The sequence below is a fragment of the Nestor notabilis genome, unplaced genomic scaffold (genome assembly GCF_000696875.1).
Source record: "Nestor notabilis isolate BGI_N333 unplaced genomic scaffold, ASM69687v1 scaffold23099, whole genome shotgun sequence".
NCBI lineage: Eukaryota > Metazoa > Chordata > Aves > Psittaciformes > Psittacidae > Nestor > Nestor notabilis.
The window spans coordinates 30,550-55,092 of record NW_009942656.1 but is presented as its reverse complement, the minus strand read 5'-3'; the positions used below and the strand labels follow the sequence as shown (position 1 = coordinate 55,092).

At 44.5% G+C, this 24,543-nt stretch overlaps 1 protein-coding gene across 1 annotated transcript; it reads left to right on the top strand.

Annotated features, from left to right (window-relative positions):
- Positions 1 to 1,800: 1,800 nt before the first annotated feature.
- PCBD2 (pterin-4 alpha-carbinolamine dehydratase/dimerization cofactor of hepatocyte nuclear factor 1 alpha (TCF1) 2) lies at positions 1,801 to 20,652 on the top strand (the record flags this gene model as incomplete). The annotated part of the gene is made up of 3 exons (XM_010021513.1): positions 1,801 to 1,932; positions 19,016 to 19,096; positions 20,557 to 20,652. Coding segments are annotated over 3 exons (309 nt in total), but the record flags the coding sequence as incomplete, so codon positions are not given.
- Between the last annotated feature and the right edge of the window lie 3,891 nt (positions 20,653 to 24,543).

The following is a 24,543-nucleotide window of genomic DNA, read 5'->3' as shown; positions in this document are numbered from 1 at the left end:
CTCAGTCTCTCTATTTCTATTAAGACCTGTATGATTTAATTTCAAGTCACGGCATTGTCTCCTCAGTACCTGTGTGTCCAGGCGAGGCCTTAGGAAAGTAGCTGCAACATCCATAAATCTATCAGAGGACATCTCTGCTGCCAGCCAGGGGAATGAACTTTGTGCTGCCTCCGGGTTGCGGTCCTGGACTTTGCTATCGCAAATAAAACCCTCCACCCCCATGATTTTTGTGTATGATCAACTAACTGCATCTCCTGGCAGGTAGTGTGTTTCAAGTCAGCCGTTAGCTTTGGCAATTTGTGTATCTGCTTGGAAAAAGAAGAACATGAGACTCTTATGCCTGCAACTGCTGTTACAGCAACACATCTGATACGTGTATTCTTGCAAGTCCAAAGTTGCATTTGAAACATCAAGAGCCTGAATTAGTTCCATTCGGGACCTGTAAACCCCGTCTCTCGGGCTGGATGTATCCAACTGAACGCAAGCGGTGGCAGCAATGCTGTTAGATTTGATTTATGCCGTTTGGGGTTGGTTTTGTCCCTTATTATTGGTGAAAATGTTGCTCTTTGGCCGCCTGCCCCTTAAAGCCTTGCTCGGGTCGCATTAATTGCGTTAATTCCTGCTCTGCTCGGGCTCACAGCCCCATCTGGTGGCACTGGGGCTCCTGCTGGTCTCTCCACAGAAGCTGCCAGCACCCACTGGCAAAGGCAGAACACCCCCTGAGCTGGTGGTGGGCACCCACAGAGCTCTCAGGTCTCTGTGAGGCTCTGGGGCAGAGCTGCTCATCCCCTTTGTGGATGCTTTCACAAAGCCGTGCTGGCTGCTCCTGCACTGACGAAAGCGATTGGAATGTTGCTGTGCTGGGAGCAGAGGTTCTTCGCGTGAAAGCTTTGCGTTGAGAGCATGGGTTTGAGACCCATCAGTCAGAATATATCATATAAGGTATGGAAAAATATCAGACCTCTTGCAAATGCCTTACGGAACTTCCTTCTGGAAGTTCTGGCTTCGTGCACAGCTCCGGCACTGATCCACATGTGTAAGCAGGGAGTTTGATCTGTTACGTCTGTGCTCGCAGTGGCTTCAGACAGGCTGCTCTTGCCTCAAATCAGACAGGTTTAAACAGAGGCGCATTGCAGAATTGCGTGCTTATACCAGCAACTTGTAACTTCCCATAATTGCATCTGTATTGTCAGTTTTCTTCCTTTTCATTGTGAAGTAAAGCTCTTTGTTGCTTGTATTATTCCACACTATGTGTTATCCTTAAATTATCCTTAAATCCATTCATGCTTTCTTAGCAATAGTAAAAGGAATAGTAGGAATAATAGTCCTATTTTCTCAGGAATAGTAAAATACCGATTAGGTAGAATATGATCTCTGCTTCTGCCTTTTGAAATAGATATTCCCCAGTACCCCTTTTAGCCTTATCATTGCACATTTAGCATATAATGTAAATGATACTTTATTTATATGGAAGATTTGAAAATTAATTCTAGTGTTACAGCATCTGTAACAGTTCAGATGAACAGGGGATGGGTACAGGTACGCTGGTGTCCATGTTCCTTCCTATTGCTTTTCACGAGTGTTTTACAAAAGCATTTACCATGTAACTGACCAAGCTGAAATGGTGCTTTTTGGCAGTTTTTAGTTAAACTGCTCTGTGGAATTGCAAACAAAGTGGATTTTCCACCTCCTCACCTTTGTGCAATCCATAACCATGATTTCATCGTGTGGTTTTCTTATTGTTGAACAAAAGAGGCTCAGCTTCACTCGTGTCACGTTTGTATTTATTTTCCTCAATAGTCTTCACAGTCCCACTGGTTGACGACGGAGGAGAGGAACCAGGTTTTACTTGATCTCAAAGCTTCGGGCTGGTCGGAGTTGGGCGAAAGAGATGCCATCTACAAAGAGTTCAATTTCAAAAATTTTAATCAGGTAATTATTGCCAGATACCACTTTTCATATAAAGGAAAAGCTTTGATTTCCATACAATCCGGATGGGAAAACATTTATATTCAGAAATTAGGGAGTAGCTTTGTGGAGCCAAACCCTCAGGTTTGCCTCAATGGATGCTCTCTGATCCCCATCTCATTAGGTGGAGGCACTTAATTCTGTTTTGGAGGTGTTAAGTAGATTTGTTCTAATATTACAATTTCTTGATTATAATATCAGGGTCAAGGTCAGGGCCATTAATATGGGATTAGAGAAATAATATTTGATTCTGGGTTATTTTTTTTCCCCATTATTAGTACTTGTAAGTGAATGCTGGAAATACATAACTGATGGGCAGTGGGGTTCATTTTTATCAGGGAAAAACCTGAGGAAAATGGGTAAATAGAGACTTGGCAAGTAAGGTGGGGAAAATATGGTAAATTTCACCTTCTAAGCAGGAAGACAGAGTTCCAGTATGGTCTTGAATCTATGATTCTCTCTTGAATCTTCTATGATCCTATGAATCATAATAGTTGACCTCACAGTGTGTTCACCATGTCAGAGTGCTGGTTAAGACCTCGCTGGGCTTTTATTAGGAGTCGGGATCCTGAGCCATCTCTCACACTCACAAGAACACACCTGGGACACAAACTTGCACTAGAAATACTTTATATCGAGATCTGCAGTGAGCTACGTCTCCCTAAACAACTGCCTTCTGAGGAGTTGTGACGTTGCTTAGACAAGAGTCACGTTCCAAGAGAAGGCATTTCCCTTCTGTTTTATTTCTGCAGGAGAGGTGAGTGCTTCCTTGGGAGGGAGAGAAAACCCAGGGGTTTGTTTGGGCAATGGCTCTTGCTGAGCTTTTCCTTGCTGCAGGAGGGATGTAGCAAGCTCCAGGCTTCAGGAGGCCGCGGTTTGTTGATGCGTAGGGACCAGGAGCTGTGCTGTGCGCTGTTTATTTACACAGACCTTGTGCCTAAACCCAGTCCAAGATGTTTTAGGAAACCACAGTGAGCTAGATAAACAGCAGTTTGTAACGCTGGCTCTTTTCTTGCTCTTTCAGACAGTAGTTGTCATGGTAATGAAAGCCCAGGCAGTAGAGAGGAGGTGAGTGAGGTGCTCCCGGCCCCTTTGAGCTGGGTGAAAGCAAAAGAGAAAGCAACTGCAGAAGAATCCAGCTCATGAGCAGGACAGTGCTGGACAAGGAGCACATCTGGAGCCACGAGTACATTATTTCCTGGATTTCACTTCAAACCTGAACATTAATACAGAACAAACAGAACCATATCAGCTAATTCAAAGGGCAGCGAAGGAGGGAAGCCCATGAGAGGGAGCTCACATGAAACCCTGGGGAGATGTGCAGGCAGCTCCGAGCTAGAGCAACGAGGAGAGACCAGCATATCTGATACCGATGAGATAAAGTAACTCTTGGAGGAGCTGAGATTTTCAGCCTTTGTGCTTTGAATATTCATGCAGTGGCATTTCTGGCAGGGAATGGTCAAAGTCTTCGTTGGTTCAGCACAACTAGAAATGACTTTTTTCTCCCCAGAGTTAATTAAAAAGTGGTTTTGCACACTGTAGCTAAGGCAATTTGACCAGATGGGCTTAGGCAGTGTGCTCACAGACAGGTCAAGAGACAAATCATTGTGCTGCACCAGCAGGTACCTAGAAAACCCACTGCTTTGGCAAACATTTACAAAGTTGTGGGGTTTTTTGACTGTGTAGATTTCTCTGATAGGGTCATATCCATATGTCTTCCTCATTTGAAGATTAGTGAAGTATACCAGTGTAGGAAGCTGAGTATATTCAAATGTACTCATAAATAAATGATGAGCTATGCATTTATAACTCTAGTATATGTCATCTTAGACAGGGTACTTGAATTGCCTAAAGACAGGGTAGAGAATTGCCACTTGAATGGTTTGGGAGATGTCGGTGCAGCCTCTTTCATTCTTGGTTGTCCTTTATAGATGTCGGGTAAGGCAGAAATGGGAGCAGAAGGCTGGGAATTGGCTTCTCAACTGAACATCAAGCTGGACCGGGGGTTCTGGGTGGATCAAGGTTCTGTGTGAATATCTGAAGGCACAATTTCACCTGTTGGTTGTTATGAACTAGCTGCAGTGTCCCCATTTGCAGTTGCAGAGGGCAGAAACCAGTCCTGTTATTGCAGGGCAGGAAAGGGCTCAGCATGCAGATCCCCAGGGTGTCAGGTTATTAGAGAGCAAGAATTTGCCTTTCAATAAGATGAAGCTGAAAGTAAGTTAAACTTATGCTGATGCTTATATTTATAATGACTGTTAGTAAATACTGTGTTTATTACAGCCTAGGGAACAAACGGCAGGAGTGGGGCTATACCCATGTGGTCCTGCAATGAAAAAAATTGAACTTGTAGGAACAAATTCTTTCATTTCACAGAATAAATATTCTGTTTACAGTATTGAAAGTGTGAGTATTTAGTAAAAGTCAAAGGACTTGGAAATATCATTTCCTCGGTGATCTTCCTGCTGCCCTTTTACAGATGGTTTAAAATCAGGTGTGTAAAATACTAATAACAAAAAAAAGGCAATGGAGCTGACATGAAAGGTATTTCAGATTTATGTGTTGCAGATGATATTGGGATGATTAATGTATTCATTGCTTTTTATTCTTTATTGCTTCTCGCAGATAATGTTCATGATGCATGGAAAATTCTGTGGCTTTAAAATCTATGCCAGGTTTACAAAGTCTGTGTATGTCAACAGATGTTAAGAATATAAACACAACTTTTATTATAAAGTCGTGCAAATGTGTAGACATGAGCTTGGTTTATGTATATTATTTTCAGCATGAGAATGAAATGAAACTTCTGTGAAACAAGAGTTATTTAGATTCCTGAAGCTTTCAGGCTGAGATTAGCTCGGTTAAAAGCGATCAGCAGCGGGCTGCCTTTGTAAGGCTGACAAGCTAATGACACTTCTGGCTTATAGAATTTGTAGCCTACAGCTTGAAAGTGCTCGTGCTGTTTGTTAGTCCAAATTTGCAGGAACATAGAATCATGGAATGGTTTGGGTTGGAAAAGACCTTAAAGCTCATCCAGTTCCAACCATGGAACCAATGCATGGGCAGGGACACCTTCCACTAGAGCAGGTTGCTCCAAGCCCCTGTGTCCAACCTGGCCTTGAACACTGCCAGGGATGGGGCAGCCACAGCTTCTCTGGGTACCTTATGCCAGCGCCTCAGCACCCTCACAGGGAAGAGCTTCTGCCTCAGAGCTCATCTCAATCTCCCCTCTGGCAGGTTAAAGCCATTCCCCTTGTCCTGTCCCTACAGACCCTTGTCCAAAGCCCCTCTTCAGGTTTCTTGTCAGCCCCTTTAGGCACTGGAGCTGCTCTAAGGTCTCCCTTAAGGAGCCTTTTCTTCTCCAGGCTGAACCAGCCCAGCTCTCTCAGCCCGTCTCCATAGGACATGGGGTTCTTTTCTCGAGTCTTCCATGTCTCTTGTCAAAATTGGTTGGATTTGACCAGAAGGTTTAAGGGGCAACTGCCTGTGTGATTACATTTCCTTAGGTAATCACGCAAAGGCAGAAAATGCAGTTAGGAAATTACAAAGGTGGGCAAGTTTGCTGATGGTCAGGTTCAGCATTTACAGCTGCTTTCTTTTATAGGGTCCGTTTTTAATTAAGGTTGTTTTTTAAAGAAAAGGAATAAATCATGTAGGAAGTCTCCATAAGACCTCTAACGTCATTTATAAAATGACAGGAAATCAAACGCTCTAAGAGTTTGAGAAGCTGGTTTAAATACATCTTGTGTTTGGAGGCTGCAGGACCCAGGCGAAAGATGAGCCTGAGTGAAGGGGACAGTGAGGATACACTTTGGAGCATGATGTGCAAGGAGAGTGGAAGCACATGTGTTGCATTGCCATTGCAGAGTCTTGGGTTTTGAGAAGGGATTTAAAGATGTGCAAAAAATCTGGAACTATTAAATCAGTTATTATTCTCACTTTGCATTTCCTTCCCAAACTTGCTAGCTCTCTTGCTTGAAGTCCAGGGAAGAAACATCAGACAGAGCATGTTACGGTAGATGCTTGGGTTTCTTTTCCCCACATTGAAATGCCAATTGTTTTCCTTTAGCTCTAGAGAGACGTGCTCAGATTTGCTCCTTTAAATTCATCATCCTTCTTGTATTATTCCACTTACACATCAAAATGAATTTGGTGGGATAAGCAATGAATACTCTGTAGTTATTTCAATGGTGGTGCTTGGTGCCAGTCCCTGTAATGTAATCGGTGTCGATATTTCAGCTCCCAGCACGTTGCTTTGTCTTCTGCATCGATCAAAGAATGGAAAGGTTGTTTTTATATATGTAGGCTGTGTATTTCATTGCTGCTTTATGCACTTAATCTTTTGGCTGTTGGGCTGAAATACGTCCACGCCTTTTATATATTGAAAACATAATATCCTTTAACCTACAATCTGCAGAGTTAAAATGAATTTCATGTTAAATATTCGGTCGTGGGCCACATCTCCAGCTTTTTATATGCCACAGCGGTCTTGTGGGGTTTTTTTTTCTTCTCCATTGTCTGATAGTGAGGTCATTTTCAGTCCTCTGAGAAATTTTATTCCCAGCCAGATGCGGGCCATATATTAAAAGTAGCACCTGTGGCTAATATCACAGCAGCTTACCATAAATTTACATGGTAACTAGGATTATATCTGTCAAGACTGCTAAAAAATGTCTAGATTTAATTTGATTTCCAGTATTGAAGGAGCTCTCCAACATTTTGCTTCATAAGTATATTTTAAAGGTTAAAATCACTCCATTGTTAAGTTTTATGGCACTCCCAGTGCCCATTAAGTTGATTTGTTAAATGGGGGTCAGAATAAAGCAAGTTGGCTACAGGAGGATCGGAAACCAACCCATTTGTGACAAATTTGGTCCTCGCGTGTGAATCTTCTCAGAGCGCGGGGAGTGATTGGATTCAGGTGCAGCTTATGTCAGTTGTGTTTAACCTCAAAGCCTGAGCAGCCTCAGCCCCCGACTGTCACTTGTGCTAATCAAAAGATGAACTTGTTCTCATTCATTTTGGGGAGAAGCATTATTTTAATGCATTATTGCCCTGATAGACTTTTGCATTCGTTTGCCCATTGAGTGAAAATGAATTGCTTTTGTTATCCACCTAGGTAGGTGCTGGTTTTCATATAGTCTTTCTCAAACTGCTTCGTTTTCCATTATCCTTTGAGTCCTCTCCCATATGCTGTGATTTGTGCACCTGCAAAGTTATGAAGGTATTTCTGTTGGTAGTTAGGTTGTTCACTAACTTCCCCGCCTTTATGAATGCCGTAACCGAGTTACAATAAATCAGAATTATTTATGAGTGGATTTACAGAGTTGAGAAAAATCTTTGTATCTGAAAATAATGAATTTCTGGCGTTATCTGCCTGTTGACATTTTCCTTTATTAGAAACTGATAGTGAAGCTTTGGGGACTGGCAGAGGTTAACGTGCAGGCTGAAGCGGAGTGAATGAACTGGCGCTGAATGTAGTGTCTGGGAGCGGAGCACAGTAAAAATATATGATTCCTGGATGCTCGCACCTTCCTTGAGCTTATTCTTGTGATTGACTGAGGAAATAACGCTCTCACCTCGGCTTTGGAGGGTCAGGGTGCAGCTGCAGGACCTGGACATGGTCCTGCTGCACCGCTGCATGGCACTGCCCATGGAAGGCAGGGAGCTCAGGCTCTGGGTGACATGAAAGGAGAAGGTCTGGGAAATGGCTTGTTTAAGGTTCCAAGTCTCCTTCCTTGGCTGAGGCGGAGCTGACGCTGATTCCCTGGTCAGCATGTCCTGTGTCCAGTGATGCTTCCAGTTAACTGGCAGCTGGTGGTGGGAAGTTGTGCAGAAAGAGGAAGTCTGTAGTGGTGGAAATCTGTAATTGAGTTGCACCTCGGCAAAACTCAGCCTGTGCTCCAGAAGGTTTTCAGACCAGTGTTTTGCGCTTGGCAACACTTTCCTGCTTTAAATAGAGTTGCCGTATTGCATCAGCAGCATCTTACATCTTTTAAAGGCCAGTCAGCACCACTGGCCTTTCCCTGTATGTCTGGGGACCGTAGTTTTGTCCTTCAGTCCCTCTATTACAACTTCACTGTTGTAATGCATAGGAGAAATTAATGGCTGATCAATGTCAGGAAGGCGGTGAGCAGTGATTGCTCCTCTTCGTACTGGGGGGTATCTCATCTCCTCTTCGGCCAGGTCTATGCATAGAGATCCCACCACCCTCACATCCCATCTGCCTGTGACAAGCACCATAACATGGCCAGTGTCACTGTTAGAATATCATCATGGCAATTCCAGTGGTATCAGGCTGCCAGGATTATTTAAAATGTCAATATATTAATCATATTTAAATAAAATCGAATCATGTTTAAATTGAAGACTCAGTGTGCTTCGTCTCCACCATGCAAGATGTCCCATCCCAGGTGTCGCAGAAGTTGCATCAGTTTAATTCTTTCTTGTGATTTAACTGTAATCAGAGATGCTCATTTTCTTGATGTGTTAAGTCGTGTTTCCCCTAGAATAAACCATTATTTTATTATTTATAATCACTGGGGGCAGTGGCATTTCTAATTGCTGTGTTTTCCCCTCTGAGTAGATCTGTTGTATCTCCATTTAAGCAGGCCATTGCTTAAATCTGCCCAGCTGACCTTTGGGCTGCTCTCCAGTTGGCTCTAATACAACTGCTTTCCCTAAAAGATGGATTTATTATCACTCAAGTAAAAATTATTACAGCATTTGCTTTGTGCTTGTTGCATGCATTGATTTCAAAAGTGCAGAAGGAATTATTTGTCAAAATGCCTTTTGGATTTCACAAGCTGTCTTGTAGCTTTGGAGTGGGAGAAATGTTCCTCCTTTTTCTTCAGCTGCACAGATTGATTGTTCACTCTGTTTGAATTAAACAGAACAAATGTTCTATCAGCCATGGGCGCAGGGCTGCCACGCATTTGTACCAAGAGAGAGCAAGTAGGAGGAGCCTGGCTCGATTTTAGCTGCAGTTTGGGCTGTTCTCTTGCTAAAACACCTTTGGAAAAGGAATGGTAAATCCAATGGGTTTGAATTCAGTTGGGCACCTTTGTTTGGGAACGTGCAACTCAGGCTGATGCTGCTGCTGAAAAGATGATCACTCAGAGTAAATTTTGTACCTTTTCAATGAAGGAAATCTGGTGTCTTACAACTCTTTATGCACTAGCATTTATTTGTATGGGAGTGCTGGAAAGATGCTGATAAAATGCAAACAGCACATCCCTCAGTCTTGGTTGTTTAACCTATTGCATCCCTTCACTTTTGGGATAACGCCTGACCATGTTTTCAAACCATAAATTGCCCTTTCCCCCCACAGCTCTCACTTTCTCATACTCCCCTGAAGGACACACACGCTTTGGGATACGCTTCTCTGCGCTCGCGATTAAAAGTGGGCTCGGGCTCCCAGAAATAAACCGAAATCAAACTTCCACGGCCCCTATTTGCAAATGAACCATTACTCACCAAAAGCACATCAAACCCACTTAGCGGACATCCGTTAATCCCGCCGTGAGCCGGCTCGGGCTTTAATGCACACTGTTTTACACGTTAAGGGGTTTGAAGTCGCGGGCCGGCGCTGACCTCTCGCATCTGCTCCTCTCGCAGTAGGAATCTCCGCTCGCCGCTCCCCGTCAGGCCGGATTAACGTGACGAAGAGCAGCGCTTCTGCTGGCTGCAATTTCGGGGGTTGATCAGAATCATTTCTTTCACAAACAATCACGGTTGGCTAAAACGTTACATCTGCTCTGCAAAGCCACTGGCAGGGCCGTGGTTTGTCAGGGCGAGGGGAGTGGAACTGGTTTATTCCTCTTCTATAAAGCTGCAAACCCGCTTCATGTAGGTTTTTTTTGGGGGGAAGCTTCCCTTTTTCCTCTTCCCATTGCCCTTTTCTTCCTTGAGTTTTGTTGGGCTGAGATGAACAGTTACTTTGGACAAACATTGGAGGGGGTTGGTGGGAGCCCTGTGCTGAGTCAGCACTGCACTGCTGGGTTCATTTATTGCTGAGGGTGCTTTGTAGGAATAAGTTTTATATTCCCAGGATCAGAGAGAGTCCTGATTTCATGATCTGCTGTGATTTACCTCGTGCTGTGATGAAAAAAGCAGTAGGTTTATATATGGCTAAATACATGTCTGACTATGACCAAGGTGTCCCAGGTTGGGAGAATCTTTACCCTGTGATACACTGGGTGGGTGCTTATAACAAGTAAAAATACTGTTAATTGCACAAGCCCAGGGCGCTGTGTTCGTGCATGTGTCTTGTAATGCCTAATCTAATAAAACCAGAAGTGTACAAAGGGTTTCCCTTCGTGGTGTGCTCATATGAATTTCTAGGAGAAATTTGATGTTCACTGGAGAATCAGTATTTGTCTCCCCTCGTGAGCCCATCTCTCTGTTTTCAAATGTTCCCATGTATAAATGGTGTAATAATGTAATTTAACATAGCTGCTTTTGTCCATTTCTCCATGACCTGCTGCAGCCACTCTTCCGAATACCAGAGGCAGGAGATGAAGCACAGGTCCAGGTTGACCTCTAGATCACGTAGGGAACAGTGGTCATGGTAAACCAGGTAAGGTACCCAACTGCTTCAAGGTTGGAGGGTGCCCTGAAGAGAAATGGGGTTTCTCTCCTCTCTAAAAGGCATGCAAGCATGAAGACCCATTCTGACAACACAGTAGGATTCTTTGCCAACTTAGTTGAGTGAAGTGATTCCCTGACTGAATCTGCAGTAGCTGTTCCTCAGTTTGCTTTATATCACAGCTTTAGGTCTTTTTAGATTCTGGCTTGGCCAAGAGGGTGAGTGAAGACCTCTCCAAATTCCTCACACCCCCATCATGAGTTCTCTGTCGCATGTTTAAATTGTTGACCTTGTCTTTAAAACAGCAAACAGAAACAAAAGAGCTGACAGTGTAGTGGGTAGGAGGATACTGGAAGATGAAATGGTCATGAGACCAGCCGCTTCTCTTAATCCATCATAAAGCAATGCCTTTCTTATCACTCCTTGATGTTTTCTGAGAATCATAAATGGCAGAGATATAGAGGATTATCAGAGGCAGGATATGATTACCCTTGATACTCAGCAGAGAAGATCTTGGATATTAAACTGGTAGTGTGTGTAATCTTGGCCAAAAGACCAAGGAGAATTTTGTCTGCGCACTCCCTGTGATATCAACAGCATGTATGGCATGTGAACTTCACTTTCATGTCTACAGGATGAAGTCATTCCTTCTCATACAAGTAAAAAGAAACACTGGGGAAAACAGTGGTATTTTGTTCTGCAGCCAGACCTGTTCCATCCAGAATGTGGTGCAATGGGATAATGAACTCCCCTGTTCTTCTGCACCGTACCTGAGCTCTATAAAAGCCAGAGGATTTGAGCACCTTTTGGAACTGGAGCATTCACTTCAATTAATTCTTATTTGGTCTGGTTTACAATAGCTTCATGTCATGGGCTGGCACCATGAGATCAAGGATGGTTCATTGCCTGAGCAGCAGCATCCTTGTGCAGCACGAAACACGTCAGTGTACAGAGTCCCTTAGCAGAGGGCTCAGGCGCTGGGATGGAAAGGCTGGAACTGGGGACTGACTGCACCTTGTTACTGGTTTATTTTTATAGTGGTTTGTGTGATGGTTTTATTAGGGTACAGCCACGGGTTTGATTTGCTGGGCCAAACATTTGTGTTAACAAGTGAAATTATCATTGTTCCTTCAGTTGCACAGCCAGGAGAGTTTATTATTCTAAGTGACTGATTGCTTTAGCAGGTGCTGGGTTAATGGGGGCTTCGCTGTATTATTTCATGTTTTTAGGTAGGGTGCAAAAAGCTCATTTTAAAAAGTCGTGTTTCTTGAAATAGCTATTTTATTTGGTGTAAACCTCCTAAGTGCAACCTTTATATTCCCTTTTTTTTAGCACAAAGCACACAGAAATGGCTCGGGAGGTGGAGAGCCACATTTAGCTGACTCTGTGGCTGGAGGATTTCTTCCATGTTCTAGTTCAGTCCTGAAGCTGGGATTATTTTCCTCATTTTCTTAAAAATCTAATTTAGAGATGTACATGTTTTAATATGTAAAATAACATTTATGAGTCTATGTTTACCTAAAGTGCTAAGGAACTGGGGGGGAGGGGGGGAAGGCATATTTCTACATGAAGTGATATATCACAAATACCACACACCCTTGTTCCATGTTTGGCTGGGATTTGGGATGTCTTCTTTGCAGTAGTCCTTATGGACAACTATAATTATTTGTATCTATTTATAGGCAAACGAATGTATTTTTTAATATGGTTGTATTGACTTTTATCACTCCCAGAAAGAAGTTTTTATTCTGCCTTAAGACATCTCCATGTTCTCCCACTTTTACTCCGTCGAGTCTGTAAATCGTGCTGTTGGAATAGGTGGTTAATTTTGGTGTGAAGTCTGTTCGTTGAATCACTGAGAATATTATCTGCTTTCTGTTCATGAAATCCAGGTGCAATCACTTACTGTAATAAAAATGAGAATAGGGAAAATGATCCTTGGCGCTGAGGCTGCTGGAAAAGTCAAGATGTGACGAGGAAGAAGGTAATAGAAGTAACGTTTTGTATCGTATTATCACCAATAAGAGAAAAATAGGTCTGAATTCAGCAGTTGTGAGAATCCTGATATAAGCAGGCTGAAAAAAGATAAAAGTTGAGGGGTTTTGTGCAGCTGAGGTTTTATTAAGCACGAGGGAAGAGGAACGCAAAGAAAGGAGAAGGCTCTGAGAGCAGGTCAGTGTTCTCTACCTTCCTCTCGCGCTGATCCACATTCCTCGGCCTCAGCAGAAAATGTGTATTTGCTTTTCAGACCAGTTGAATTTCAGATGGGGCAAATTACACTTGCACCTGCTTTATGACAAAGTGATGTCATGGCTTGGGCTTCGAAGAAGCCCTTGGCTTGGACCTCTTCTGGAGAGCTGCATCTCGAGCATCATCAGCACCATGTCACGTCTTGTGCAGCACCTGGTCTGGATTGTGCTGAGTGAGCATAAACTTCCCTTGGCCATGAGCTGCTTGGGCTTTTCCTGGGACAGCATTCCTGGAATTGCCTTCTGTCATCTCCTGCAGCTTTTGACATTGTACCGGTACCTGTGTGAGAAACGTTCCCGTGGAGGAAAGGCCATGCCTCCGAGCTCCACTGCTCTCTGCCTCCATTTATTCTTCATGTTCTTGAAATTGGTAAATCATATGACAATAAACAGAAATACCCTCAATGAAGAGAGAAGGGGAAACTGTTGTTTATCTGGTCAGGTGGTTTAGATTAGCAGTGATGCTGGTCTGTATTATGTTACTTTAAATCATAGTGTCCCAACAGGACATAAATTATGAAGATTGTTACAGTATGTTTCATCCAATGTAAGATCAACAAATTGCAATAATTTTTTTAATAGGAAAATCAGTGCTTTGGCAAGGTTATTGTTGGAGAATTTAATTTAACTTGAGCTTTGCTTGCATTATTTCTTAATATATAAAAACTATTTGCATAATGTATGAAGTATAAACATTTTTAGAATCAAAGGCAAGAATGCCTTTTCCAAGATTACAGAGAGTGGCAAACTACTTAGAATAGATCAGTGTTTGTGCTTTTGCTGTCAAAAATGTTTGATATAGAGCTGGCGAGCTAGTTTCTTCACCGACATAATTGTAAACAAGTGTTGGGAGACAGAAACAGCCTTCTTTTGTAGGACATGGTGTAAAGGTTTTCACATACACTGCTGCAGGTCTAACATGGAGAGCAATGTTTACAGCTATAATAGGAATATAAATAGGTAACTTTTTTGGAGGGCAAAGCAGCATTTCACTTTTGTATAAATGATGTGTGCGGATAAGTAGGGGGGATGCAAGCGGTCAGCTCTGCCTTTGGAAGGAATAGTGTAAATGCAGGAAAGCACAGAAATGAAGTTGGAAATTGTAGTTGTGGGGCTTTTTACAGTTTCACATTTTATTACGGAGGCAGAAATGGCATCTCAGTGCATGCCCGGTGTGTCTGTAGTATTCCTCTTCCCTCCTTTCCCTTTATTAGTGTCCTGAAGGACACTAATGACGGGAAAGTTCAGGAAAACTGCTCTCCCCCCTCACGAGTGATACTTTGGGAATGGGAAGATTGGCTACATTCACAATACTTCGCTGCTCAAGCTATTAAAAAGGAGAAAGCCAGACCTGCCAGTGGTTTGTTAGGTGGCGTTCACTTCCAGACCATTCTGGAGGTGCCTGGATGAGGTGGGATGGAGAGAGTAGGGAAACACGGGCACACTCTGACTGGAGAGATGGGGATGTGAATAAGCTGAGTTCAGCTCTTCTTTGGGGCGTGATTTAGTTGCATTCTGTCCTGCTGTTCTTGGAATGGTATTTAAAAGGGGAAGGGCAATGGGAAGGTGCTCCCCTGATTTGTGTCGTGGATGAATCCAGTCAAGGCTTGAAATAAAAACGGAAGAGGAAACTACCTAATGCCATGTGGATCCAGTGTCCCTGGGAATGGTTCAGGCAGGCTGGTGATGCCAGCAGGGAAGAATCCCCAAATGGGCACATGGTTTTGAGAATGAATGCCTGTCCTCCTGTCCTGCCATCACTAGCTGAGTTCCTCTCTTCTTCTGTTTCAACCACGCTGTCACGTTCAGATGAAGAGTGTGGCCTTCTGAGCCTTTTTTAATGGAGTAAATAGAATTAAAATAAACCAGCATTTTTCTTCAAAGCACAACAGAAAATGTCATGACAACCCTCGCAATGAGCTAAACATAACTTACAATAGCTCAACATTAAAGGGCTTTTTCCTTCAATCTGCTGGCCCGTAGCTCGCTGTTAGGTAGTAACGTCAGCTGGATGTTTGAAAGCTTCTGCAGCTTGGAAATGAACCTTAATGATTTGAGTTTATTGTTGTTATAAGTGTCAAGCTGCTAAGGAGAACATGTGCTGTATCCTGAGTATTTTGTACTCTGGGTGAATGGAAAGCAAATGTGTGAGGCGTAGTCATCTCTTGCCTTGTATGACAGTGTCTCTAGAACTTGTTTTACTTATTCATTCCCCACTGATAAATGATACAGATGCAGCCCATGTGGGTGGGGAAGGGAAGACAGGTAGCCCTCGCACTGCAGAAGGTCAAGGTTAATGCTACCTCCAGCATTATAATGACAGATGGGAGGCAGAAACCTTAATGTACTTGTGATTAGCATATGGTTTCCTTGGCTGAGTGTCCGAAGGATTTAAGAAGCTTGGGTCCACACTTCATAGTGTTCACATTTTAAAACAAACAAATAAAAAGTGTGTATGGTTTTATTGTTGAGCCTTTCAGCTGTTTTCCTTGAATATCTCCACTTTTGAGTCAAGTACTGTCAGCTGCTGTGTTCTGGAGATGCACTGGGGTAATCCATCACCAGGGACTCGCGGGCGGGTGATATATTAGCACGACATATCGACCTGTGTTCCTCTGATGTATAACTCATCAAGATAATGTTGGCAAGCATTGTACAAAAAGCAGCATGTTTAAAAAGTATTAAGATGAATTGATTCCTTGCTTAAGATGTGTGAAAGGAAGAATAATAGCAGATTAGCTCTGGGATCCTGTGGTTCTCCCGGAGCCGTGCTGCGTTGTGCGGTGCAGAGGGGCGGATGGAATTTCATCTTTCCTCCCACTTCTGACAGCAAAGTGTCTGGCCCTGGTTTTCCCATTCTCAGGCAACAAAAGTCACATTAAGTCTTATTTTGTGGTAGTGTATTTTGTCACTTTCAAAAGCAGTTTGGCCAGTCCCGAAACATTATGTGTTACCTGTTTTGTTTTGGGGTTTGTTTTACTTTATTAGGTTAACTTGTTCTAAGAGTAGCCCTGATTTTTATCTCCTGAAGGCACACTATGGCTGCTAGTGTTTAGGAAACATTTTAGAAGTGATGTTATGACTGAAACACCATTAGTTTTTAGTTCCTTCTTTCAGGGTCTTAGCAGACGTGAAGGGAAAAGACACCCAAGGCTATCTCCTTGTCTGTGCAGGATTGCTTCACTCATTGCTGCTCCTATGGCTCTTGGCAGTTCGTTGCAGGGACTCTGCAGCTACATTACTTGGGTGGTGTGATGTACTTACTTAGAGTAACCTGGATGTTATTTTAGCCTAAATGTCATAGAAGGATTAGGTTGAAAATGTCTGCCTTCTGTGCCTGTCACTGAAATATCGGAATACTTTATGATATTTAGTACATCAAACCCTCACTTAATACTTCTTTATGGCTTCTAGAAAATGCACCAATCCTTTCTTTTCCCTCTCTTTTTATTCTTGAAGGAAAACTCTGTAGAAGTTCTTGTTAGTGGCTGAGGAGCTGCGGATCTCTGTTATTAATATAGTGGAAGTCAAGGCTGTGTTGGGTCTTACTGGCGTGAGTAAAGTACTTCTCCCACTTTCATCAAGAAACGTGTGATGGTCCGATAAACTCTGCCCACCAATGCAGGTTTGACAATGATCTTGCAATGCAGACTGCAGAATAATTCCCATTATTTTTAATTCACGTTGAAGAAGTGCAGACTCCTGCTCAAATTAAGGTTGGTTGTGTCGCCGGAATGTGGTAATTACTTTAATTGATCACAAGATAGTTTCCTTGATCACCAATTAGACCAAATTACCGATCAAGTTTCAAGACGTGAAGAAATGTCCAAACTGATTTTGTGTAATAGTGTTTTCATATCTAATCAAACCTAAATATCTTTTCCTTCCAGAGCCAATTGTATTTTCCCTAAGCAAGGTTATGGCTCTACAAATATAAAGGTGATTCATCAACAATAGCATTCCAATTCGTTTAATTAGCAAAGGAAGTATTTAGGACCTTAATGGAGATTGCGTTGGTGAAATTGCTCGGTAGAACCGTAGCTCATTTTCTTAGTGGGAGATGCTTTTTGTGTATCATTAAAATAAGCTAAAATGCAAGAAGTAAGTTGTTTTGGGTGATGGAACTAAATAATCATAAGGTCCTTTCCAGGCCTAACCATTCTGTCTGCAGAACAGGGCATGCATGAAAGTGGGCATGCCTCATGTGTGATTTGTCCTTGGCTGTAACACCAGGTTGCCCTGGTTGGGACAGTCATCATCAGCTGGGGCAACGAGCAGCAGGACTAGTCCTGGGGAGGGTCCTTTGCACCAGACTTAAGTTGTTCTCATTACTTGAATATTCCCAAGTTGAGCATTCTTTGGGAAGATGGACAGTTTTGAGACTGATGTCCATTTTATCCAGCTTGAAGACATTTTACTGCCTGCAGGGGAAGAAGCAGTGGGTTGATGTGGTGGTCCACAGGTCGGAAAGGATTTGGTGGTCCAGTGACCAGGGGGATTTGTCATCACAAAGTGTGAAGGAAGGTCTGCAGAGCGAATTTATTTAGTGGACTCACTTGCTTGTGTAGTTTGCTCTGTTAGAGCAATGATTATTGTCACACAGTCAATGAATTGTGTTTGTGTAGCGTAACCTGTGTGTATACATAGGTAGGGGTGCTCCTGGGATGGACAGACAGACACCAGTAGAGCAAACATGAACCTGGTAGGGATCTTCATAAACATAATCTATTTTTTAGCCTTGCTGTTTGTACAAAAGCAATCCAGTTGCTGTTTCAAACTTTTGGGGACATTTCTTTGTATAGTCTCCTGTACTGGAAATAGCACTCCTATGGACACCCTAAAAGCATTTAAATCAAACAATCATGCAGCACCATTAATGCAGAAGTTTTCCAAATCATTGCAAACATCTAATGCACAACTTGCAGCTTCCTGCTTCAAAGGTTGCTGCTGAAACATTTGCAATTTTTAAAAGCAATTGTTCACTCCGAGTAAAACTAAACCAAGGGAAGTCAGATTTTCCTGAATTTTGGAATGCTCTTGGGTCAAAGAAAAAAGCTTTTTAATTGCTGACAGTTTGGTGATTTCCAAATGACAAACCTCATTGGAATGATTTTCTCTGATTATAACGTTTGCATTCGTTTGACTGGCAAAGCAACTAACAAAGTCATACTTCATCCAGGCACCAATTTCTTTCTTTACTTAAAGGTTTTTGTAATTTGTGAGAGGAAAAAAGACTTGAAACTATTATCAACCATTATATGTTATTCATTGACCACATGTTTGTTTGAAATGGCCATTGCTTGGCGGAATGTGGGCTACATACGTTCTATTCCGTAAATTAGCACTAAAAACCTACCTAAATCAGGTAGAGTTTTGTTGAGCTTGTACTATAATATGAACCAGACTATAATGTGGATGTTACTTTAGTTTTGCATGTTAATTCAGGTCCTGAACCTCAGTGGATGGAGCTCGGTATGAACAAAGCCTGCTGACTTAGAGGCGTCCTGCTCATGGACCGAGGCCCTTTGGGCCCCACTGTGTAATTGCATCCTTGATTTACATGGACACTCTAATTTTCTTATAATGCAGTGATTTGCACCGAAGTATTTTGGCAAGAGCCTGCCATTAGTTTCTTCTTGGGGCTGTGATAAAAGCTGCGTCCTGGGGGAGCGTGCCGTGCAGAATATAGCGTCAGAGCACTGGGAAACCTATTTTAATTCATTTTAAGGGGAAATATTTTCTCCTAAAGCAGAGGGGCAAACCCACCTGTCCCTTTTTTCCCCCAGTAAAATAAATAGTAAAATAGTTACATGGAAGGATGTGTTTATGGAAGCCGTAGCAGTAATACTGTGGCATGATGCTTGATTAGAAATGGCACGTTTCTAAGATGCAGTATGGAATGAGGGGTTTGGGGTGGATGTTTAAAATCACTGTTGGATGGCAGAGGTAAAATCATTGATCTCATGCAATGTCTTCGAGTGCTGGTGTAAGTAACACTGAGCAGTGGTTTACTGGGGTCTGAAGGGGATGATTTCAGCAGCCTCAGGAAATGCTCCAGTGGTGTGAGATGCTGAAACGCTCCTTTAGCGCACACAAACCTGAGGTGCAGCAACCTGGAGCATCTCTAGGAGTTTTGGAGTGAATCTGGCAGATCCCCTGCCAGTCCTGGCAGGTGAAAGAGTATTTTCCTCTTTGCTCTTTCTCTCCTCAGGCTTTTGGATTTATGACACGTGTTGCTCTACAAGCAGAGAAGATGAATCACCACCCGGAGTGGTTTAATGTCTACAGCAAGGTAATGTGTTCACCAGCCCTACTGAGAGGCATGGCAAGTTAAGGAGACCAAACCACTCTCTGCCTTTGTTTTCGTAGCTTATAATATACAAGAGAAGGGAATGGAAATAGATTGTGTCTTTATGAAGAGATTTGAGATTTTAAAGAGACGCTGAGATATTTGTAGTGGTGAGGAATCAAGAATCAAGCTCTTTGTGACTGCTGCCAGCTGCCTGGTTTGGACCTGTAGCTTCACCTCTCTGAAAGTAGAATAGAAGCCTTTAAACTCTTATTTGGCCAACCTGAATAAATTACTGTTTTGAAACTACTCACCAGCTCTCATTCCTTTCTGTGCAGCAAACCAGGAGCCCACTGGTGGTAGGGTGACTCTGTAGGTACCTAAATGGGAGCCTGGCAGTCTCAGTTGAGGTTTGATTTTCTTAAACTTGCAGGCTCCCATGTCTCCACATAGCAGCTTATAATATTTGTTTATAATATTACCTAACTGATGGTGGTCTCATATTTACAAGGGTTACAAGGTACACTGCAACCCTCGAATGAAAGGTGCTGTGTGAAGGGGGAAATTATTGCTTTCTCTTTATTTTTATTTGCTAATACTTCTCATTGCATTGTATCGAGTTGTTTGGTTTAGCATTTGGTGAATATATGGCAATACTGTTAAAAATATGCTGAAAGGGGATACAGACAAGCAGCCTGTGACTTGGAATCACCACCCCCAGAGCAGGACATCTCCACCTCTATTCCCTACAGAGGCATCCCTGCACTGGCTGCTCTTCAGCAGCCCTTCAGGTCACCCTGTTTGAGGGGAGATTAAACTGGGCGAAGTCCTGGTCACCTGCTCTTCATGATTTGTGTGTGTTTCCAGACTATTCACAATTCATCTTCTTTTTCCCCCTCTTCTCTCTTCCCAAAATCTCAGTCAGAGGCAAGACAAGCCCAGCTCGTCATCTGGCTTAGTCTAAACAAACCTGCGCAGGCAGCTGCGTCACAGCGAAACGCACCAGCCCGTTTGTTTTTCTTCTTGAAATTAATCTGCAACAAGCTTAACAATTTTTTCACCTCCAGGGTGCTGGTTTTTAACAAAACTCCTGAGCCCCTGACTCGGCTCTTGGCAGCTTGGTCACTGGCCCAGGTTCTGCATGAAACTGATCCGTGGGATGTAAACGTAAAGAGTGAGTTACTTAATCAGACACCTCTTCTTGGATGAAGCCCAAGCATGCAGAGCCTGTTTCCTTCTCTGAAGGGGCTCACTTTGGTTAGAGTTCGGGCTCTGTTGAGCCTCCCCACCTACAGTATCTTCTGGTTTACATGAGCAGTGAGCATCCAGCTCGCTGCTGGGGGAGAGCATTGTGTAAAACCAGTTTGCTACAGAGACACGCAGCGTTCCCGATGAGTTGCTGCTCGGCCTGTGTGGCAGAGGTGAAAGTGGCCTCGTAACCCCTTTCTTTTCCTTTCTGACAGGTTCAGATAACTCTGATTTCCCACGACTGCGGTGGACTGACCAAAAGAGACGTGAAGCTGGCTCAGTTTATTGACAAAGCTGCTGCCTCAGTGTAACCACGATATAAAGCATTTTAATACAGTGTCCACCAGTATTATGTAAATGATATCCCTCATTCCTTGTTACCCTTATTTCCCAAATCTTCTGAGACAGGATGCTTTGTAAAGAGTGGCTTAGCTTTGTTGCCCTTTAGGATCTTAGTGTTGTGACCCCTCTGGATACCTGTGCTTGTCCTTTGCCATCGCTGGCTCTGCATGAGGATGGAGCAGATCAATCACCACCAAGTAAGTTTTGAACAATGCTTTCCTAGAAACTCCAGCAAGTTGGAAGGAACGCAGGAGCACAGCCACACGTGTCAGGGTTCCCAAGCCCACAGGAGCCTGCCCCATGCCTGGGCACTTCCCTACCATAGATTTGTACATCTCTGCACTTCAAACAGTGTCAGGGTCGGTCCCTCTAGCTTGGTACCTCCGTCTCTGCCAGGGACCTGTGGCAAGTGCAAAGGATGTTGGTGAGAGTAGTGCAAGCCCCTGCTGCTGCTCCCTTGGAGTTGCAGCTCAAGTAGCACTTACAGCTTTGTATTTCAGTGTTCCTTCTGTGCTCGTCTGATGGCTCTTTGAACCCTTTTGCACCCACAACCCAGCAGCTGTATCCAGCAACAGCGTGGCCGCGTGAGAACCATTCCCCATCGCAGATGCAGGCTGCATCCTGCACTGCTGAAAACTTCAGCTTCAGTCCAGCAAATACCAAAAAAGCCCAGACCCGCACCATTAAGCGAAGCATGTGCCTGAGTGCGTGGCTGGACTCATCACCCTGCAGGATTGAGCCATTGTTTGTGTTGTAACACTCAGACCTGCTGGATCCGGGCACCATCCAGAGCTGCCGGCGGTGAAGGAAGCGGCATTAGCAGGATTCTTGCTAAGCTGGGCTCGGCTGGAGCTATGCTCACCCTTTTTATTCCCCTCTGTAGCTACAATTACTCATCGCAAACATTGTTCCAAGAGCTGCCGATCCCGCTGCCGAGCTTTAATTTCTTCCCTGCTTTCAAAGTCTTTGTTTTTATCCTATGATCCTCACCAAGACAGATTTCCACTGCCGGCGGGGAGATTTCAACCTGCTTAAGGCTTGCAGAAGGGCCTCTGGCTCTGCAATCCCGCTGCAGTGTCCCCAGCGTGCACCGTCATGCCCTGCAAGCAGCTCCGGGCGCGGAGCTCGGGGGAGATTGACACCTCCCGAATGCCTGAGCGCATTGCTCGCATGACACAGCCACCAGCTACTGCGGAGCGAGACCCGCGGGTGCCAACATCTATATCGGGGGGTGTACGCGAGGTGTGTGGGCTCTCAGATATTTGGGATGCAAAATGCCACTAGCTGCCATGCGGGTGCTGGCGTCGATAAAATAAGAAAGGTATTTTTTGTTAATCCTTAGCAAGTGCACTGTCATGTGCTAATTGGTCGCAGGAAGCAAGATGTAAGATGTTGGGGTTTATTATCAGTAACGCCGCTCAGGGGATCGAGTTAAGACCTAAAAAGAACCCAAATTCCGAGTACGTGCTCCGAAGTTCTCTGCTTACGAAGGGCCTTTCCGCAGCGAAGGGGTGGATTTCCCTGATATGGTTTGAAAATGGTCACTGGTGTGAGGGATGAAGAGAGCTAAAACAACCAACCAGGCTGTGATGTCTCCTGTCACTCGAGGGGGAGTGAAAGAAAGGAGCTTCCCCCAAAGTTTTGACAAAGTCTCTAACGAACTGTGAAACCTCTGTTGTTAGCAGTGGCGTGTGCTTCGCATAAAACCAGTGACACCAAATTCCTCCTTTGTGATTTGTTTCTTTATTATTGTACAGACGTGACAAAGCTGTTTGGTTTTCAGATAAATTTAAGATAAATAACATTTAGTTACTGGGAGGTCTTTGGTTTAGAATATTGATGTTTATTTACATACTCTGAGGCAAAAAAAATCCCCCCCAGCCAATTTAGCTGGAGAGCTGCACTGCCCAGCTATGGCAGAGCGGTGCAGCCGTGGTGCTTTGGGGATCCTGAGCACCAAAGAGGCAAAAACACCCCGAAAAGGGCAGGATGTCTTTGAAGCACTCATCGTTTCTAGGTCAGCGCTTGTTTAGCCACGATTTCTTGTTAACTTCTGGGCATCCCACAAACTTGTGAGTGCCTTTTGCGAGCGTTGCTGTGCAACACCAACAATAATAGAATGAAAATAGTGAATAAACGGCTTCTGCTTCCTTTTCCAGTGAGTGCTGGCTGCGGGGGCAGCCTCACAAGTGAAATCCTGGTGCTGCTGTTGCCATGAAGAGGTTCCCTCAGGGCTCCCAGGCAGTGCCTTTGCCCCCATCCCTGCTTGGTTTTGTTTGGCTGCTGCCCTGTGCGAGTTGGAAAGCTTCACCCTGCAGGAACCAGGGATTTCCTTCATGATAAAAGAACCTTATTTCTTTGGGGTGGGTGCTTTTTATGGACAAGATTCACAGCATTTCTGAAATGCATCCCAAAACTGCAGTGAATACCCGTTGAATTCCACCTCCTGCCCCATCTCAGCAGCATCCCCAGCTCACTGCTCTGCACAGCTGGGCAGGGAGCCCTGTGATGCTGAGAAGCCCCGACCCACCTCCATGTAGCTCCCTAAATCCACAGCACCCAGCTTGCAGCCGTTCTGTGCTCCTGCATCTCCCCAGCTCTTCTCCATCAGCGCTGTGCTGCTGTGGTGTGGGAAGTGCAGGATGTGGCGGGCCACGGGGAGGGGATGAATATCTTCCCTGACCAAGCTGGAACTTCACAGCAAATGTTACACAGCACGGATTTAATGTCAGGTGCTGGATTTGGGCCAGGAAACAGCCTAAGGCACCTTCTCTTATGAAAAGCATCATCAGCTCCTCTCTGAACAGAAGTGTCCAGGGTGCAGGGGTTGGGTCTTTCCCAGTTGATGTGATGCTCTATGATGATACAGCTCAAGCAGCTCCCCAGAACAGCTTCCCTCGCTGTGCTGGCTTCTCCTTGGGGTCATCGTGGTGTTTGCTCCCCATGTGTCTGCACCCCAGTGCTCTTCCTGCAGACTAATCACATTTCCCTCCTCCCTGCGAGGCTCAGCTCGTGGCCAGCAGCCACCAGTTTAAATATTCCTCTGGAATGTTTGGGGTTTCTTTTTGCTTAAACACCGATTGTGGCTTGAAGTATTTGGATAATCCATCATGAAACAGCCTTCTCGTGCAGGTAACCTCCCTGTGTCGACACTGATTGAACTCGCTGTGTTCCCCCCACCAACCCAGTGTGGGAAACACCCAACCTGGGAGACTCATGTGGTGCTCTGTGACCACAGGAAATTAAAAAGCAAAAGCTTGAGGCTGAGAGAGCCGAGCAGGAAGGATGCCTGCCGCTCGCGACGTGGTTGGGATCGCTGCTCGGGTCCTGCGAGGCTGCACATCGCACCTTCGCAGGGCTGTCTCTGAACCAGGGCCAGTGCATAATCCCTTCCTCTCCCCGGAGCGGGAGCTCAGGGCCAGTAAACTGCAAAAATCATATTGGAAGGGGTGACTTCTTGAGGCTGAGAGAGCCGAGCAGGAAGGATGCCTGCCGCTCGCGACGTGGTTGGGATCGCTGCTCGGGTCCTGCGAGGCTGCACATCGCACCTTCGCAGGGCTGTCTCTGAACCAGGGCCAGTGCATAATCCCTTCCTCTCCCCGGAGCGGGAGCTCAGGGCCAGTAAACTGCAAAAATCATATTGGAAGGGGTGACTTTGGCATTGGGTGGGCTCGGGGGGGGGGTCCCAAGGGCAGCTCTGCAGGATCAGGTCAGAAAGCAACAATCTGGCTTGGTTTGTGAGTTAGGCTCAGTTCGACTGTGGTGGGATTCCTCCTGCCCTTCCTCCTCCTCCTTCTCCTGGCTGTCCAGGCTGGAAGCTGAGGGGTGATGATGGAGTGTCTGAAGAGGAGGTGGGGTTC